This window comes from Equus asinus, chromosome 22 (assembly GCF_041296235.1).
Source record: "Equus asinus isolate D_3611 breed Donkey chromosome 22, EquAss-T2T_v2, whole genome shotgun sequence".
In the NCBI taxonomy this organism is placed as follows: Eukaryota; Metazoa; Chordata; class Mammalia; order Perissodactyla; family Equidae; genus Equus; species Equus asinus.
Genome location: NC_091811.1, coordinates 50,284,837 through 50,303,325, shown reverse-complemented (window position 1 = coordinate 50,303,325; position 18,489 = coordinate 50,284,837). Strand labels below are relative to the sequence as shown.

At 39.1% G+C, this 18,489-nt stretch overlaps 1 protein-coding gene and 1 pseudogene across 1 annotated transcript; both read left to right on the top strand.

Annotated features, from left to right (window-relative positions):
• Window positions 1-447: 447 nt before the first annotated feature.
• Window positions 448-1,458, top strand: LOC106836888 (olfactory receptor 8S1-like). The gene has a single exon (XM_014850119.3). The coding sequence runs from the start codon at window positions 448-450 to the stop codon at window positions 1,456-1,458; it is 1,011 nt and encodes a 336-aa protein (XP_014705605.3).
• Window positions 1,459-17,318: 15,860 nt separating this feature from the next.
• On the top strand, window positions 17,319-18,279 carry LOC106836889 (olfactory receptor 8S1-like; annotated as a pseudogene).
• Window positions 18,280-18,489: the final 210 nt, after the last annotated feature.

Here is an 18,489-nt window from a genome sequence, read left to right as displayed (position 1 = left end):
GGGGATGGCTATCAACCCTCAGCATTCCTTGGCTGGCAGGTACATCTCTCCAGTCCCTGCCTTGCTTGTCACATGACTATCGTTCCTCTGTATGTCTGTCTGCACATGTTCTCCTTTCTTTTGTAAGGACATCAGTCATATTAGATTAAGAGCTCACCCTACTCCAGTATGATCTCATCTTAACTTGCTACATCTGCAATGACCCTATTCCCAAATAAAGTCACATTGTGAGATAGTGGGGGTTAGGACTTCAACATATATTTGAGAGGAGGAGATACAATTCAACTCCTAGCAGTGACAATTGTAAGTTTTCCTTTTCTATTTTTAAGCTGAAAGACATTTGCCTGAGAAGTTTTAGGGTGTGGGGATCATATTCTGATCACTAGAAATTACTCAGATTCTGTGGTACAGTTGATTTCTTTCTAGGGATGGAATTTATAAGCAACCATGAACAATCTCACTTTCTTCACTGAGTTCATCCTCCTCGGGCTGTCTGCTGACCACCACATCCAGGCTCTGCTCTTTGTGCTGTTCCTGGGGATTTACCTCCTGACCCTGATGGGGAACTTGACGATGATCCTGGTGATCAGAGGAGATTCCCACCTCCACATCCCCATGTATTTCTTCCTCGGATACCTATCCTTCCTAGGTATCTGCTTCTCCTCAGTTACCATGCCCAAAATGCTACAGAATTTCCTGTCTCAGAAGAAAAGCATCTCAATGTGGGGCTGCTTCACCCAGAGTTTCTTTTTTCTTCTCTTTGGGTGTGCTGAAGCCAGTCTTCTCTCTGCCATGGCCTATGACCGCCATGCTGCCATCTGTCACCCTCTCCTCTACACTGTCGTCATGAACAGGCCTCTCTGCACTGCAATGGTCGGTGCAGCATGGATGATGGGGTTTCTGAACTCACTAGTGAATAATCTTTTCATCCATAAGTTACATTTTTGTGGATCCAAAATCATCTCCCATTTCTGCTGTGAGCTGCCTTCACTCTTCCCTCTGTCCTGTACTGAGCCCACTCTCAACGAGTTCCTTCTGTCAGGGTCCAGTGCATTTCTGGGCCTGCTGACACTTCCTTTGATCCTCTTCTCTTACTCCAGGATAATTTCTGCCCTCCTGAGCATCCACTCCTCTGAGGGCCGAGGCAAAGCCTTCTCCACCTGCTCCTCCCACCTCACCGTGGTGCTGTTGTTCTACAGGACAGCTCTATTCAGGTACATCAGCCCCTCCTCAGGCTCAGTGTTGGAGCGAGTGGTCTCCATTCGGTACAGTGTGATCACATCCTTGCTGAACCCCATCATCTACAGCCTCAAGAACCAAGAGGTAAAAGCAGCTCTGCAAAGGACGTTGATGCAACGAATGTGCTCCTCAGAGCAGGGATTCTCTGCATGGTGTTCAGTCAGAGAATGGGGAGGAGGGATCTTCAGAAACACCTGGAAAGGAAAAAAACCATTTTAGGTCAGAGTTCTCAAAGTGCCATCTACCCACAGACCAGCAGCATCAGCAGCATCAGCAGGCTTGGTAGAAAGGCAGATTCTCAGGCCCAATCCCTGGTCTACAGAATCAGAAACTCTAGAGGTGGGGCTGAGCAATCTGTGTTTTCGTTAGTCAACCAGGTGACTATGATACATGCTCAAGTTTGAGAAGCAAAATTTTAGGATAACGAATGTTTGAAAAAATTGTCTCTGGTGAAAGACAGAATACTGACATCTCCAAATGAAGAATCCCTCTTAAATGAGAGAGTTGGTTAGTAAAGTAGACAAGATGAGAACATTTGATTATGTGATCCTATGATGTGTTTCCCTCTGCAAGACTGTAAAAAGAGAAAAAGAAAAACTTATGTTATTTTAGGGCATAGCTGCACTGTCCACTGAAGGCAGAGCCAGCCCATTCCTTCCAGTGCCACTGAGGAACTGTCATTCTAAAACATTCTTCAGTTGCTAGCACAGCTTGAGGCCAAGGGACAGGTGCTCCAGAACAGAGACTCGTGAGCACTTCCTTCACCTCACCTGAAAGCACCTAAGGGCATCAAATAGCCAGCATGCCTGTGAGAGGTCACTAGTTTCTCCCAGAGAGCAAGGACAGCCTGAGGCTATGGCAGAAGCCATATTTCACGTGAAATGGCACTTGATGTGCGAGTGCTTTCACTGAAAACCTCTGCTTCTTGACCTGGTTGCCTGGGCCGTACTGTCAGGAGCTCGGGGCTGTGAGTGTTTGCTTCTATACATTTCTATGCACAAGACTGCTTTTCCCTCATTCTTCCTAGAGGACTACAGGCCTCTCTCAATCTTTATTTTTAACCATAAACTATATCATATATCACATTTACAAAATTTTATATACAGTCTAAAGAATAAACATAAATCAATCAACTGTGTACTCATCCCTGAACTTAAGAAACAGCATTTCCAGAGCCTTAGGGGCTCCATGTGTGGTCCCCATCATACTGCTCTTTCCCTCTCCCCAGAGGTAACCACTGTCTTGAATTGCTCAGTACTTGTTTCCTTGCTTTTATTTATAGTTTATCACTTATTTGATATCCTTAAATGAAACTGTTGAATTTTGCCTATTTTTAAACTTTGTGTGAGTAGAATCATACTGTATGTTTTCTTCTATGACTTACTACTTACTACTTATTCTTGTGTTCTTAGGTATGTCTTTCTAAGCAGCATATAGGCCCATTTTGATTATTTTATCCAGTCTGAAAATTATTTTCTTTTAAGAGGAGAGTTTAATCAATAATCGTTGCAGTAATTATTGGTATATTCAGATCCATTTCTATTTTCCCCACATTTTCTGTACCTTCCATTTCTCACTCTTTTTCCCTTTCTGTTTTTCCCTCTGTTTATCTGTTCTTTTGATGGCTACTCTATCTCTTTTTAGCATACTAACTTTACTTGATGAAGTCAAAAGTTAGTATCTTTATCCTCTTCCAAAACGAATATAAAGACCATAAAACACTTTAACTCCAAACACCACCCCTCCCCAATTTATGTCATTTCAATCCAGTAATTTAGTTCTTCCATTTTCCCTGAAAAATTAGACATTATTATTGCTATTTTATTTATTCAGTCAGGCTTTGTTTAGATTGACCCTGATCTTTAGCACATCTTTGCTCATCATTTCTTTTTAAAATCATATTGTTGTTATTTATATGGTGTTTACAGTATGAAGAAACTGATTTATGAAAATTATATTTATGAAGGTACAATTAGAGACAAAATGAAAAATTGTTATAGCACCATAAGGGTATTTTACAACTTACAGAAAAAATACAAAAGACATTAAATAATTTGTATTTTCCCTATCTGTGCTATATGAATCCACATAAATTATTACACTAAAAAAAACTACATATTGTAGTATGAGATTAGAGGTTATTTATATCAATATTGCTTGTGCATGCCAACAAAATATCTTAACAATAGAATTACTAAGTACAAATATTAACTTTTCTGATGAAATTTATCATTACTTTGGGGATGGGTTTATTAAACCATAACACTTGGGATCCAAATATATCTTTTATGGAAGGGACTCAAAACTCTTTGCAAACACTGAATATCATTTTGGCTACCAGACAAATGACACGTTAATAACTGATCCCGATGGCAGTACCCACTAGCCCTCTTGCACTCAAGAACTTATGAAATGCAAGCAGCCTCCTTGAACCCACCACATATTTTTGAATCTCAGATCTCCCATTAGGAATCATTTTCTTCTGTCCAAATTTGATCCTTTAGAATTCTCTTTAAGTGTTAGCCTGTTAGTGACGAAATGTTTTTATTTGCCTGAAAATGACTATTTTTTGAAAGATAATTACTCTGGCCATAAAATTCCAGGCTGTAGCCTGAGTTGAAGTTTCTATTCTCACAGAAAGAATCCATTATTTCCTGCTCTCTGATCCCTGGGAGTCAGCTCCACTTTAAATTCTCTGCTTGAGGCATTTCAGACCACACACACACACACACACACACAGCGTGAATTCAGGCCTCAAACGTGCCTGAGCACCAGCTATAGTTATGAATTTTCAAAAAGTATCCCTTTTTCCTTTCCCCCAACTCCACTATCAAAAGATCCAATTTTCTCATCACCCCTGTCTACATGGTGGCTTCTTTCTTATTCAAGCTTACACAGAGGTCGTAGCCCCTTATTTCTAACACTTATATAGTTCTTGCTATGTGCCAGGCATTCTAAGAACTTTATGTATGTCTATCAGCTAATTTAATGCTCTGAACAACCCTATGAGATAGATACTATTATTATCCTTATTTTACAGATGAAGAAACTGATGCACAGTGAGGAAAAGTGACTTTTCCAAGGTCAGTGGAAGATCTGGGATTTAAAGCCAGGCAGTTTAGATCTAGCGTCCTGCTCATAACTGCCAGGCTGTAATGCTTCTGGGGTTATTGTGTGTCCATCTCACTGTTGGAGTTCTTCTGTTAGGATTCTCCTATTAGACTCCCTAGCCTAGATGGTCTCTGGGTTTTAGCTCCTGTCCCCTGCATCCCTCTGCATCAAGCTGGTTTGGGTACTTGCTTAACTTCTAGGATTTATGCTTTCACTTCATCTGTGAGTGCTGAAGAGCCAAAAATGTCATCTTGGCAATCCATTAACTTTTTATAGTTCAGCATATTAGTTATTTAAATCTAGAATGTTGTATGAGACAATTAATCTGCTGTATTGTCATAAGTAGAAGTCACTTCCGTAATCAAGAAATCTTGATAACTTCTATTCCCACCAGGCCAACCCAATTTGTGGCCCAGGCCTCTCTTGGCTTCCAAACTTGTCACTGACATTTTGAATATTTTATACTTTATTAAGATGTATCAGAAACTTGTTTTCAATAAGTCATTTCAATAAAATGTAGAAGTCAATAATGGCATTATATAGAATTATAAAACTCATACTAATTGTTTCAAAAATATAAATTTATTCCTTGGAGTCTGCTCCTAATTTGTTTTGGGGGTAACAAACTGTGTGACTCCTTCAGAGAAAAAGGTCCTTGGTAAAGTACATAACCAGTCACATTTCTCATTTAGAATATCTGATTTCCCTAGAACTTCATCTTTAAGAAGGCAGCATCTGAGATATATTTAGAAAGTGGAATTAAGACAATTTGGTAAACTATTAGATCTGATGAATGAAGGAAAAGCAAGAATCTGGCATGATTTCATTTGCTTTGAATTAAAATGAACTCTTGTATAATTATGGAACAATCAGAATTTTTGTCAGGCTTTTCTATTACAAATAATACTGTAATTGACATCTTTGTGCCTAAATACTGGTCAACATTTTAGGTTGTTTGCTTAAGAGAGATTCTCAGAAGTAGAATTACCAGGTCAAATTGTATTAATGTACCATCCGTATTGCTCCTGGCCATACCAGGGCATGAAAAGTGGAGTCATATAGACTATAACAGAATTTGGGGAAAGGAGGCTTGTTTTCATCAGCTACTATTAGATGTTTGTTCCCTCCCTCGAGACCTGCTTTCGTTTATAGGAAGCCCCAGGGGTATTTCTTTAAGCATGTCCTCTCAATTTCCATAAACTGCTGTGAGCACTTATATGGGACATATTGAAATGGCCCTAAACCACTACCGCTGATGCCAGAGCCCAGAAAGAATGGATCTTTTTGCAATACTCAGTATTCTGATCCTTGAAACTGAAATCTCTATTCACTGAGATTTTCTACTTAGGAGAGAGGTAGGCGGGTTTTCTTCATGCTGATTCCATATGTTTCTTGTTCAGGATTAGTCTTTGATATTTTTTTAACAGATAATATAAATGGAATCTTTTTTTCTATTATGTCTTCTAAGTGATTATTACTGACAAATAGAATATATAACAATGAAAATTGTGACACATACCACATACATGACATGTGTGATATACTGACAGTAGTGGACACTAGTAGTGGAAAAACAGTCTTTTCCTTTACTCTCACACTCACGACTCTTCTGTGACCAGGTGTGTGGGTCTTTTCCCACACTGACCAATTCTCTGACACCAGTTGGTGTCCTACAATTCAGTTCAATTCTGACACTGTCTACCTGGAGTTAGCACAGACCCCAGAGAGTAAGGGCTCAGTCCCACAAGACAGCCCCCCCAACTTCAGATGTCAACCACAAATCCAGGTTGTCAGCTGTGCTTTTGACTAACCAGCTATAAATCACACATTCCCATGACTCCCTCCTCAGGTTTGATAATTTGTCAGAGAGGCTCACAGAACTCAGAAAAACAATTTACTTACTAGGTTACTGCTTTATTATAAAAGGATACAACTCAGGAATAGGCAGAGGGAGGAGATGCATAGGACAAAGTATGTGGGAAGGGGCACTTAGCTTCCATGCCTTCTCTGGGGGCCACCCTCCTAGCATCTCCACAAGTTCAGTAACCCAGAAGCTTTCCAAAACCCATGCTTTATTTTTTAAATTTTTTTGGTGAGGAAGATTCACTCTGAGCTAACATCCATTACCAATCTTCCTCTTTTTTTAATTTTTCGCTTGAGAAAGATGCCCTGAGCTAACATCTGTGCCAGTGTTCCTCAGTTTTGTATGTGGGTCACTGCCACAATGTGGCTAGACAAGTGATGTAGGTCTGCACCCAGGATCCGAAACTGCGAACCCAGGCCACTGAAGCAGAGTGCACAAAATTAACTGCTATGCCACAGGGCTGACCCCCTACACTTGAGGGATTTTTATGGAGGCTTCATCAGGTAGGCATAATCCATTAACTCATTTTGCATTCTCTTTCCCCTCTCCAGAGGATGGGGAGTAAGACTGAAAGTTCCAAGCTTCTAATCATGACGTGTTCTTTCTAGTGACCAGCCCCTATCCAGGAGCCCATGAAGAGTCAATGTTTCTATCATTGAGGAAACTATAAGGGATTTGGGAGCTCTGCATCAGACACTCATCACTCAAGAAATTACAAGGGTTTAGGAGCTCTGCATCAATAACAGGGGTCAACGACCAAATATTGCAGGAACAGGGGGCAGAGACCAATATATATATTTATTATTTCACAAGTAGGTATTACATACACACACAAGCTTATTTTCATGGCATTGCTTAACTCAAAAAGTATACATACCCCTTTAAATAAAAAACCTTTCAGGGGCTGGCCTGGTGGCACAGCGGTTAAGTTCACATGCTCCACTTCGGCAACCCGGAGTTCACAGGCCTGGATCACGGGGGCAAACATACACACCACTTATCAAGCCATGCTGTGGCAAGCCTCCCACATATAAAGTAGAGGAAGATGGGCACAGATGTTAGCTCAGGGCCAATCTTCCTCAGCAAAAAAAGAGAGAGAGAGGAAAATTGGCAGCAGATGTTAGCTCAGGGCTAATCTTCCTCAAAAAATTTTTTTTTCAATATTAGCAATCTTTCATTATTTTATTATAACATTTACAAAATATGTTCAAACAAAACAAGATATAACTTCCTTACCTTTATAACATATAGTACTCTGTGCAACTAAACCAAACTTGCAAATTAAACATGCACAATATTTAAAAACTCATAAAACTCAAATTAACTACATTAATGGGATAAATACTATAATTTGCTGTTACAAAATTACCTATGGTGGGTTTAATAATACAAAACTGCAATTACTGGCTTTGTGTTTGGCCAATTTTATTCATTTGATTCTGAGCATAATGGGTTATTTGAGTCACCATAATGATCATTGTTGTTTCTTTTTCATTTAACAGTTGACTTTTTTATCTGCCACATGCTATTTTGATGAAATAGTCAATTTAATGTTATTTCAGTAAAATACAGAAAAAAAAAACACTGCTTAATGAAAACTCTTTCATTCATATTTAACAATGCAACTACTGCTAATTATCTCTATTTTCCTCACTGCACTTTGATGTCTTTCACCCTTCACTCAGCCCAAGAAATGATCAGTCATTGGTATTTTCTCTCATTTTCCTATAACAATAAAATAGCAGTATAGTAATAACAGTAAATAGCCCATCGCTGTGGAAAGATCATTTAACTGTAAATTATCACTGCAAAATAGAAACACATTCTAACTAGTAACTACCAAAATAGTTAAACATGCATAATACAATGGTAGAGGGTAATTGTAGGATTCCTACATTAGAACATGCCAACTTAATAGCAGTCAGACAACTTAATACATCAAATTTAACTTCCATTTTCATTTCTTCTCTGATCTGTGGGTTATATGAAAGTATATTGCTTATTTTCCAAACATTCAAGGATTTTCTAGCTATGTTTTATGATTTATACTTAAATTAGAGAACATCATCCTTTGTATAATTTCAATCCTTTGAAAATTTATTGAGCTTTTTTATGCCCTGGCATATGGGGAACTTCAGAAAATTTTTCGTGAGCATATAAAAACAGTGAGCTTTCTGCAGTTGTAGGGTGTGAAGATTTATGTGTGTCAATGAGGTCAAGATTCTACTCACTTTTTTCCAGTCTTTCACATACTTACTGATTTTTGGTCTGCCTTTTCTATCAGATGGTTATTAAGGGTGGGATTTGTCTATTTCTTCTTTTAGCTATTTTTTTACTTTATATATGTTGAAACTTTGTTATTAGGTGCTCTATCAGTCAGTTATTGCTGCATAACAAGCAACCACAAAATCTTGGTGGCATAGAGGAGGAACTATTTAATCACTCTCATTCGCAGGGATACAGATCAGCTGAGGTAGCTCAGCATTAGGCTGAAACCTGCAGATTGGCTGCACTTGGTTCCTGGCTGCATCTGTTCCACATGTCTCATTCTGGGCCTAGGCTGAATGATGATCTAATCTACATGTGCTTACGAATTCAGAACTGTTATATGTTCTTGTTGGATTGACTCTCCTACCATTTTAAAATGTCTTATCTTCAGTATTTGTTTTGCTTTAACTCTACTTTGATACTAACACAGTTTCCTGAGCTTTCTTTTGGTTAATGTTTCTTGGTATACCATTTTCCATCCTTTTACTGTCATCCTAAGTGTCTTTATATTTCAAATATGTCTCATATAAGTAGCATATATTGCAGTTTTGTTTTTTAATCCAATATGATCATCTTTGTCCTTTAAATGAGGTGTTTAGTAGATTTACATTTAATATAATTATTCACATATTCTGTTTTAAATTTCCCATCTGATTACTGATTACTATCTGTTTTCTACAGTCACATCTCTTCTACACTCCTTTTTATTCTCTCCTTTTTTGCCTTCTTTTAAATTTACAAAGAATTTTTGTTATTCTATTTTTCTCCTCTACTAACTTATTAGCTATATATTTTTTTCACTATTTTTAGGGGTAGTCCAGAGATTACAACATACACTCTTGTTTTATTAAAGTCTAATGTAAAGCAGTACTTTTGTTACTTTCTAAACTGCACAAGAACCTTTTAACTCCATTTCCCGTTTCTGCCTTTTGTCCTATGGCTGGCATATATTTTGATTGTATTTTATATATATATACAAAAGATATTTATTGTTGTTGTTTTATACAGTCAATATTCTTTTGGATCTCTATACACTACAAAGTGATCACCACCACAAGAGTAGTTACTTTCCATCATCACACAGTTGACTCCCTTCACTCATTTTGCGCACTTACCAACTCCCTTCGCCTCTGGTAGCTACTAATATGTTCTCTGTATCTATGAGTTTACTTTTTTTTATTTTGCTTGTTCATTTGTTTTGTGTTTTTAGATTCTGCATATGAGTAAAATCTTACAGTATTTGTCTTTCTCCATCTGACTTATTTCACTTAGCATAATATCCTCAAAGCCCATCCATGTTGTCATAAATGGCAAGATTTCATTCTTTTTTATGGCTGAGTAGTATTCCATTGCATCTATATATACCACCTCTTGTTTATCCAATCATCCATCCATGGACACTTAGGCTGTTTCCATATCTTGGCTATTGTGAATAATACTACAGTGAACATAGGAATGCATATCTGTTTTTGAATTAGGTTTTCATATTCTTTGGATTAACACCCAGAAATGAAATAGCTGGATCCTATGGTAGTTTTATTTTTAGTTTTGAGGACTCTCCACACTGCTATCCATAGTGGATACACCAATTTACAATCCCACCAACAGTGTACGAGGGTTCTCATTTCTCTATATCCTCTCCAACACTCTTTATTTCTAGTCTTTTTCGAGAATAGCCAACATGTTATGAGCTAACAGGTGTGAGGAGATATCTCATTGTGGTTTTGATTTGCATTTCCTTAGTAATTACTGATGTTGAACATCTTTTCATGTGCTTGTTGGCCATATGAATGTCTTTTTTGGAAAAATGTCTATGCAGGTCCTCTGCCCACTTTTTAATTGGGTTGTTTGTTTTTTGTTGTTGAGTTTTATGAGTTCTTCATATCTTTTTGATATTAACCCCCCTTGTCAGATAAATGATTTCCAAGCATCTTCTCCCACTCAGTATGTTGCCTTTTTCGTTTTGATGATGGTTTCCTTTGCTGTGCAGAGGTTTTTAGTTTGATGTAGTCCCATTTGTTTATTTTGCTTTTGTTTCCCTTGCCTTTTGAGTCTGACCTACAAAGACATTGTTAAGACTGATATCAAGGAGCTTACCACATATGTTTTCTTCTGGGAGTTTTATGGTTTCAAGTCTTACATTCAAGTCTTTAATCCATTTTGAGTTAATTTTTGTGTATGGTGTAAGATAGTTGTCTAATTTCATTCTTTTGCATGTGTCTATCCAGTTTTCCAAACACTATTTATTGAAGAGAGTTTCCCTTCTCCATTGTGTGTTCTTGGCCCCTCTGTTGTAGATTAATTGTCCATATATATGTGGGTTTATTCCTGGGCTCTCAATTCTGTTCCATTGATCTATGTGTCTGTTTTGTGCCAACACCATACTGTTTTGATTACCATAGCTTTGCAGCATAGTTTGAAATAGATTGTGATCCCTGCTTTGTTCTTTTCTCTCAAGATTGCTTTGGCTATTTGAGATCTTCCCTGGTTTCATACAAATTTTAGAATTATTTGTCCTACTTCTGTGGAGTGTGTTGTTGGAATTTTGATAGGGATTGCATTGAATCTGTAGATTTCTTTGAGTAGTATGAACATTTTAATAATTTTGATTCTTCCAATCCATGAACATGAAATCTCTTTCCATGTATGCGTATCTCCTTTGATTTCTTTCATCGGTGTTTTATAGTTTCAGAGTACAGGTCCTCCACCTCTTGGTTAAGTTTATTCCTAGGTATTTTATTCTTTTTGATGCAATTGTAAATGGGATTGTTTTGTTAATTTCTCTTCTGGTAGTTTGTTATTAGTGTATAAAAATGCCAAAGATTTCCATATATTGATTTTGTATCTTGCAACTTTACTAAATTTGTTTATTAGTTCTAACAGTTTTTTGGTGGAGTTTTTAGGGTTTTATAGAGAAAGAGTTTCTGATTTTAAAATAGTATACTTAAAATTAGCTGTCCATAGATGTATGGTTTTATTTCTGGGCTTTCATTTCTGTTCCATTGATCTGTGTGTTGGAAACTAGACTTTTGACGGTGGACACGATGCAGTCTATATAGAAGTCGATATATAATGATGTATGCCTGAAATTTACACCATGTTATAAGCCAATTGACCTCAATAAAATAAAAAAATAAAATAGTATATTGAGCACATGATGCAATTTCTCTTCCAAGAAGAAAACCCTGAAAAAATATGAGAGAATTTTTTAAGTGAGTTTGTCTATATTTAAATCAAAAGGGTGATTTCTTAAAGGACCAGAAAATAGGTAATTGCTAAGGAACTGAGGGCAGCTCTGATGATATTAAAGTGGGAAATGGTAGCCAGAAAGTTATGCAGAAGCCAGCAGAAAAGTACCAACATATATAGTAAGAGTTCCACGAGTGTAAGGGTAAAAGCCAGGAGCAGGGAAAGTCAAAGGGCACCAACAGGGACTTTGGCTGGGGTAATGTGTGAGCAAGTACATATGGCACTGGGCAGGCAGCTGCAACATGGTTATGTGTTTCCTTGTAGGAGCAGTATGTGAGATGAAGAGAGACCTCAGGGCCTCTGAGTGGCTGATGATGTCAGGGAAGAACAGTAAATAGTGGAGGCCAGAAGAACAGCTGCTAATGTACCCCATCTGGCAGCATATGCCCAGTTATTATCCAATTTATCCAAAAAATGTATGGAGCACAAGCCCTAGAGGCTGCTTCTACTTCTCCCCCAAGGTGAACTGCACAAGCAGAAGTACCTGACTGTGTAGTTGGGAACCTTAATTGCAAAGGTTGTAATTAAAATAGCAAAAAATAAAAATGTATATATAATACACTAAAAAGAATGCCCAGGACCTATGTGAAGAAAATAAAAAAATTAAGCTGTAAACAAAAAGAAAAGACCCAAAGAAAAGATAGAACATATTGTAAAGGTTATTCCCAAATTAATATATTGGTAAAAAATAATTCAGTTGAAATCTCAAGAGAATTTTTCAAACCAAAAATTTGATTCTGAAATGAAATTATAAGAATAAGCAAGAAATAACAGAAAATAAAAAATATGAAAATAAGGGACTGGCACTACTAGGTATTAAAGCACAGATTGTATCTACACTCAGGGAGACAATGTAGAGCCACTGTAAGGTCAGATAGATCAAGGAAGAGAACAGGAAACCTAGAAATAAAGCCTGTAAATATAGAAATTTAGAACAGGTTTATGAGCCCTCATCGCCAATTCAAAAATCTCAAAAAGCTCTGAAAACCAAACATTTTTTTCAAAACCAGTTTGGAGGCAAAACTGGAAGTTAACTGACATGAGGTTATCCGAAACCTTTTTAAATCCCACTTAGAAGGGGGTACTCGGAAGTTTCACTGCAGAAACAGCAATGTGTTTGAGTGCTGGGTGCAGCAGAGGTGTTACAGAATGCGCGGTATATTCCATATATATCTTTTCTGAAGTGTTGGGACAATCTCAGAAATAGATTAAAATGTAAAGGAGTGAGAGTAAAATTTTCACTAACTTGTCCTTTCCTTTGTGTCTCAAACAGAAAAGTGTCTAATTCAGTGTTTTTATATGTAGAAGCCTTTGAAAGCAGTTGACTTTATTACTCAAGGAAGGGCTCCAAACTCCGTTATATTTTAAGGCTGCTTATGGAAGAGAGGGGGTTACTAATTGTTCCTGCTTACTTTAAATGGATAAACATAAGTAGTTTCTATGTATAAGCTGAGTGGAGAGGCTCAATGGAAAAGGAGAGACAGCAGAAGAGAAAGAGCATGGTTGATCTAGGGAGATACTCAAAGAGAAGGGTCAGGATAGGATTCAGAGCAGAGAGAGGCACTGACCAGAGATGAAGGAGTGTGGCCTCCTCCCCAAGCTGGAGGGGAGAAAAGAAGGACAATTCCAGGTGTGGGGTTTCGGAAGTTGGAGATTTCCCATAGCAGGAACAGGAACATTTCCTCTGTAAATTATCAGGTGAGAGTTAGGAATGTTAGGTTAAGGGAGTAGGTAGCTTCAGGAGAGTAAGGAAACCATTGAACTTGTCACAGTGGGAAAGAGAAGTGTGTGTACTTGGGTGGAGAGGGGGAGAGAGAGAGACTGTGTGTCTGTATGTGTGTGTGTGTGTGTGTGTGTGTGTGTGTGTGTGTGTGTTTTCAGAACCCCAGGACTATCAGGGACTAAAGAAGCCCTAAGCAGATTCTCATACCTTGAAGTTCACCGAGTCCTCTCCTCCCCTATTAGCAAAGCAGTTTGTAGCTAGGAGCCTTCTATACTCTTGTGTCCTCCTCTGGCCACAACAGTAGTAGTAGCTTGTCCATCTTCAGACTGAGGGCCCCTTTTGCTCTGGCTACTGCTGCCTCCCCATGGGCAGTGAACTGTTCCTGGCTCCTGGGAGTACTCACTCAACAGCTATCTCTAGGGCCCACCTGGCAGAAGATTACCAACAAGCTGATGAAGAAAGAAATATAAGTTACATGAACTGAGCATGAGCTTTCCTCAGGACTGAGGGAGACAAAAGAAGAGTAGATGATAAGGAAGAGTACCAGATTCTCTTAGAGTCAAAAAGACTCAAAACAGCATTAACTGGATGCCTTAACACTTCAGCCTTTACCAAGAAGAGACCTTGAAGAGGGCTGCTTTCAGTTTGAACATGACTCCAGACCTAGCATTGATTGGGCACTAAGCCTGCTTTGTGCCGAATCCTGTTGGACCCCTCTGCAGAAGACGCCTACTGCTGGAGGTTCTTTTACATGCTGGAGCCCTGCTTTGGAGACAGTTGACAGCCTGGCTCAAAGTGCAGAGTATAGTTTGCACCCAGGACAGCCCTACTCAGTGAGGAGGTAAGTGAGTCAGACATACCTCTAACTCAACCAAGGGCTTCAAATGTTCTCAAGGAAGGATCTGGATGGGCACCAGTTCTACATTTCTTATTAGAACTGGCAACTGGACCAAGGATGGGGAAGATTGTTGCTCAAAGTCAGAAAATTAAGTAGTAACTATCCTACAAGTTTGAGCTGTCTCCCCACTTGCCCATTTGGGACTTTTCTGTTTTGTTTCTTCATGCACCAGAGTTTGAACAACAACAACAAAAAAACTTTTTTAAGAAGGAGGATGGGTGGAGTGGTGAATATGGAAACCAAAGAGGTAGTCTTTCTCCCTACCTCTGTCCAAAGTTGCCCTAAGTCACTTGTTTTCAAAATTATTTTCTTTGCTAAATATTTTGTTCATTGGAAAAAAAAAAAAAAAAGCTCACTGAGAAAGCTACCTATATACAAAACAGATAAATGAGGAGCTATGGTGATTGTAGTACATGGGGATTAGGGGAGAGACCCACACGTGACTAGCCTCTTCGTGCCTGTGGTGGCCCCTGTCAGCACTGGGCATACATTGGGCTCTGTGGAACCCCAAAAAGGACTCTGGAAAACTTTCACTGGAGTCTGGGATCCTAGGGATTTCTAAGGCTCATTGAGGCTAGTGTTCTGCCTCCAGATGGGATCAAAATGTGGCATAGTAGCTTCTGGAAGAGTGTAATATGAGTGTGGAAGATTTTTTAAAAAGTGAAATTTGCTACTGTTTTTAGGAAAGAGGACAAGAAGGGAACTTTTATTTATATGAGTAAATCCTAATCCTTCACATCTACAATGACTTACTTGATTCATCACCACCAGGACTTCTTCAGGTGCTTCAGGAAGGGAAACAGGATGGGAAACTAGAAGGGCCATCTCTGATACTCTAATCCTCCACCTCTGCAGAGTTCCACTTCTTTTAGTCTGAATTGCTCTTGGTCCTCAATCTGGCTTTTCCCCTGGCCCAGAAGCCCCCATCTGTGTTCTAAGAGGTGAAACCCCTGATACCCATATCTCTGTGAGCACTGGGACATCCTCGGTAAGGAGAAGTTCCAGACAAGTCAATGGCCCAAACTTCCAAGCCACCTCATATACCTGCCTGTGTTCCCAAGTCACCTCAGGAGAAAGCATAATCTCCAAACTAGGAAATATTTTTCCCATAAACAAACTTTTGCAGTGTTTCAAAGTAGGAAAATCATGGGATTTGGAGTCCGAGAACCTTGGATGAGAGTCCCAACTCCACCACTTTGTAAAGTCTATGATTCTGTATGTCACTTAACCTTTCCGACCCACAGAAATGGGGTTAGTAATAGTATGCCACGAGGTTTTCTAAGGATTAAATGAGGTCAAGAGCATACAGACCTTGTTAGAGTGCCTGACATAAATTATGCATTAAATAAGAGTTATTATCATATGAGTAAGGGTGTTAGTAGGTGGTGGCAGGAAGGAGGATGTGTGAAATGAGGTTTGAGAGAGTCAAGGCAAGGAGGAGAAAAAGTAAGATGTTTTGCTGATGGGTTAAAACGTGTAAAATGCAGGCGGTAAGTCAGTGTATCCCACCAGGAGAGGGAGAATGTCTGGAGAGAAGAAATGATGAAGAAATCTTGGGAATCAGGCTTGGAGGGACTGGAAGCCAGAAAGCACTTTTCCCATTTAAAAAAAAAATGCATTCAGTGAAAACATAATCTTACAGAATAAATGAAATATTTAATTTAAAAAGTATGCATGAACTTGACACTCAACAGTTCACAAATTTTTATTTACCATATTCCATTTCAGTCTTCCTCATATAGGGTTTTTTTAACTTTTATAAAATATTTCATAGATTATGAAGACTTTTCACATTTGGCCTCATTTTTATCCCCATTTTGCATTTGAGAAGGTTATATCTTGAATAGGTTTTGCAGCCAGTAATCAGCAAGAGCCTTATGACTCTGAGTCTAGTGCTCATTTTACCACCACAGCAGCTGCTGTAGAACCTTAGGGTATATTGCAAATCCACAGGACCAAGGAAAATGGTGGTCCATCCTGTCCCCTTAATCCACACCAGTCTCAGTGCAAAATTCCTTAAATCCACAAATATTTATTGTCTGTGTATGAAGCAGTTGAAAGAGAACTGGATGTGAAATCAGAACATCTGGCCTATTCTTGGCTCTGAGACCATGCAGCTATGGTGCAAGTCATGTCACCCTTCTGTCCCACATTGTCCTCATCTAGAAATATGAGGTCAGATAACACATCTCTGTTTACACGTCAGAAAAGATGTACAAGAATTTAAGCTCTAATTGTTCTGGAAAGTAGCCTCCCACAAAAGGATCTCTCTTGCTTTCCCTCTGGTGTCTTTCTACTTGTTGCAACTTCTCGGGTTCACCAGGTCTTGGATGATATCAGGCGCTGAGGAAACGCTGTGGAAGAGCATGAGAGGTTAGAGACTGTGAGGGGTCTATCATCTAAAAAGTGACAGGGCTGGTAGAAATGAGTTTAAAAGAGGAGTTTGTAGCTCAGGAAGCATTCATTCTTTCATTTGATAAATGTTGATTTAGAGCCTTCTACCCAGGTCTACTTCATTTCTATGACTGCAACACTTTCCTGATCCTCTTACTAAAAAATTACAGAGTCAGTTTCAATTACTGTGCACTTAGGAATGCATCTGTGGACAAAAAAAAGAAAAAATAGACAAAGATGCTGGCCTTTGTATAATATAAATTCTAGCAGTTAGAGATAAATTCTTTTCATGTACTAAATGAGTCAATTATCCAATATATTAGAAAGTGTTAAATGTTACAGGGAAAAAGAAGGTGAACTTGATAAGGAGAATTTAGGCAGGAGAAAGTTGCAATATTTAATAGGGTAGTCAGAAATTTCTCTATCCTGAGATCCAATTTCTGGCTTGATACTAAAAAGTGAATCCTTTATAGGTTAAAAAAGAATCCTATTCACTGAGAATGACTCAGCTCATTGCCCCACCAAGTGAGTAAGTATTTGCTTCTTTTTGGGGATAGTATATCTAAGAAACCATGAAAAATCTTAGCATCATTGAAGAATTTGTGCTTCTGGGATTGTCCAGTGACACAGATATTCAGACCGTGCTCTTTGTTCTCTTCCTGGGAATTTACCTCCTGACCCTGATGGGGAACCTGATGATGATCCTGGTGATCAGGTCCGATTCCCACCTCCACACCCCCATGTACTTCTTCCTTGGACATTTGTCTTTCCTAGACATGTGCCACTCTTCAGTCACTGTGCCCAAGATGCTGAAGAATTTCCTGTCTCAGAAGAAAACCATCTCGGTGTGGGGCTGTATCACCCAGAGTTTCTTTTTCATTCTTTCTGGGGGTGCTGAGGGCTGCTTGCTCTCTGCTATGGCCTATGACCGCTATGCTGCCATCTGCCACCCCTCTGCTCTACACTGTGGTCATGAATAGACCTCTCTGCACTGCAATGGTCAGTGCAGCATGGATGACGGGGTTTCTGAACTCACTAGTGAATAATCTTTGTATCCAGAGCTTAAAGTTCTGTGGTCCCAATATCATCTCCCACTTCAGTTGTGAACTGCCTTCACTCTTTCCTCTGTCCTGCAGTGATCCCATGGCTAACACCATCCTGCTGGCTGGGTCTACTGCATTTCTGGGACTTGTGACACTTCCCCTGATCCTCTTTTCTTACTCAAAAATCATGTTTGCTATCCTAAGTATCTCCTCCTCTGGGGGCCGAGGCAAAGCCTTCTCCACCTGCTCCTCCCACCTCACCGTGGTGCTCTTGTTCTATGGGACAGCTCTATTCAGGTACATCAGTCCCCCTTCTGGATCAGTCCTGGAGCGAGTTGTCTCCATATAGTATGGTGTGATCACATCCTTGATAAACCCCCTCATCTACAGCCTCAAGAACCAGGAGGTGAAGGCAGCTCTGCAGAGGACGCTGCATCAGCAAATGTGTGTCTTCGGCGTAAGAAATGGCAACAGGATGTTTGCTCTATAAGAGAATCAATCTACAAGGAGGGAGAAATTTGCAAGCTCAGAGCTCCTGTAGAACTTGGGTTTTCAATTAAATTCAAGTATATTCGTTTTTTATTCAAACTGAAGAGACTTCCAAAAGCTGAGAAATATAGTCAGAGAAGTATTTGGCCCATCGTGGGTCTGAGGAAAAAGGTTCAGAATATGTCAGCTCCTACCACAGCCTTTGACAATT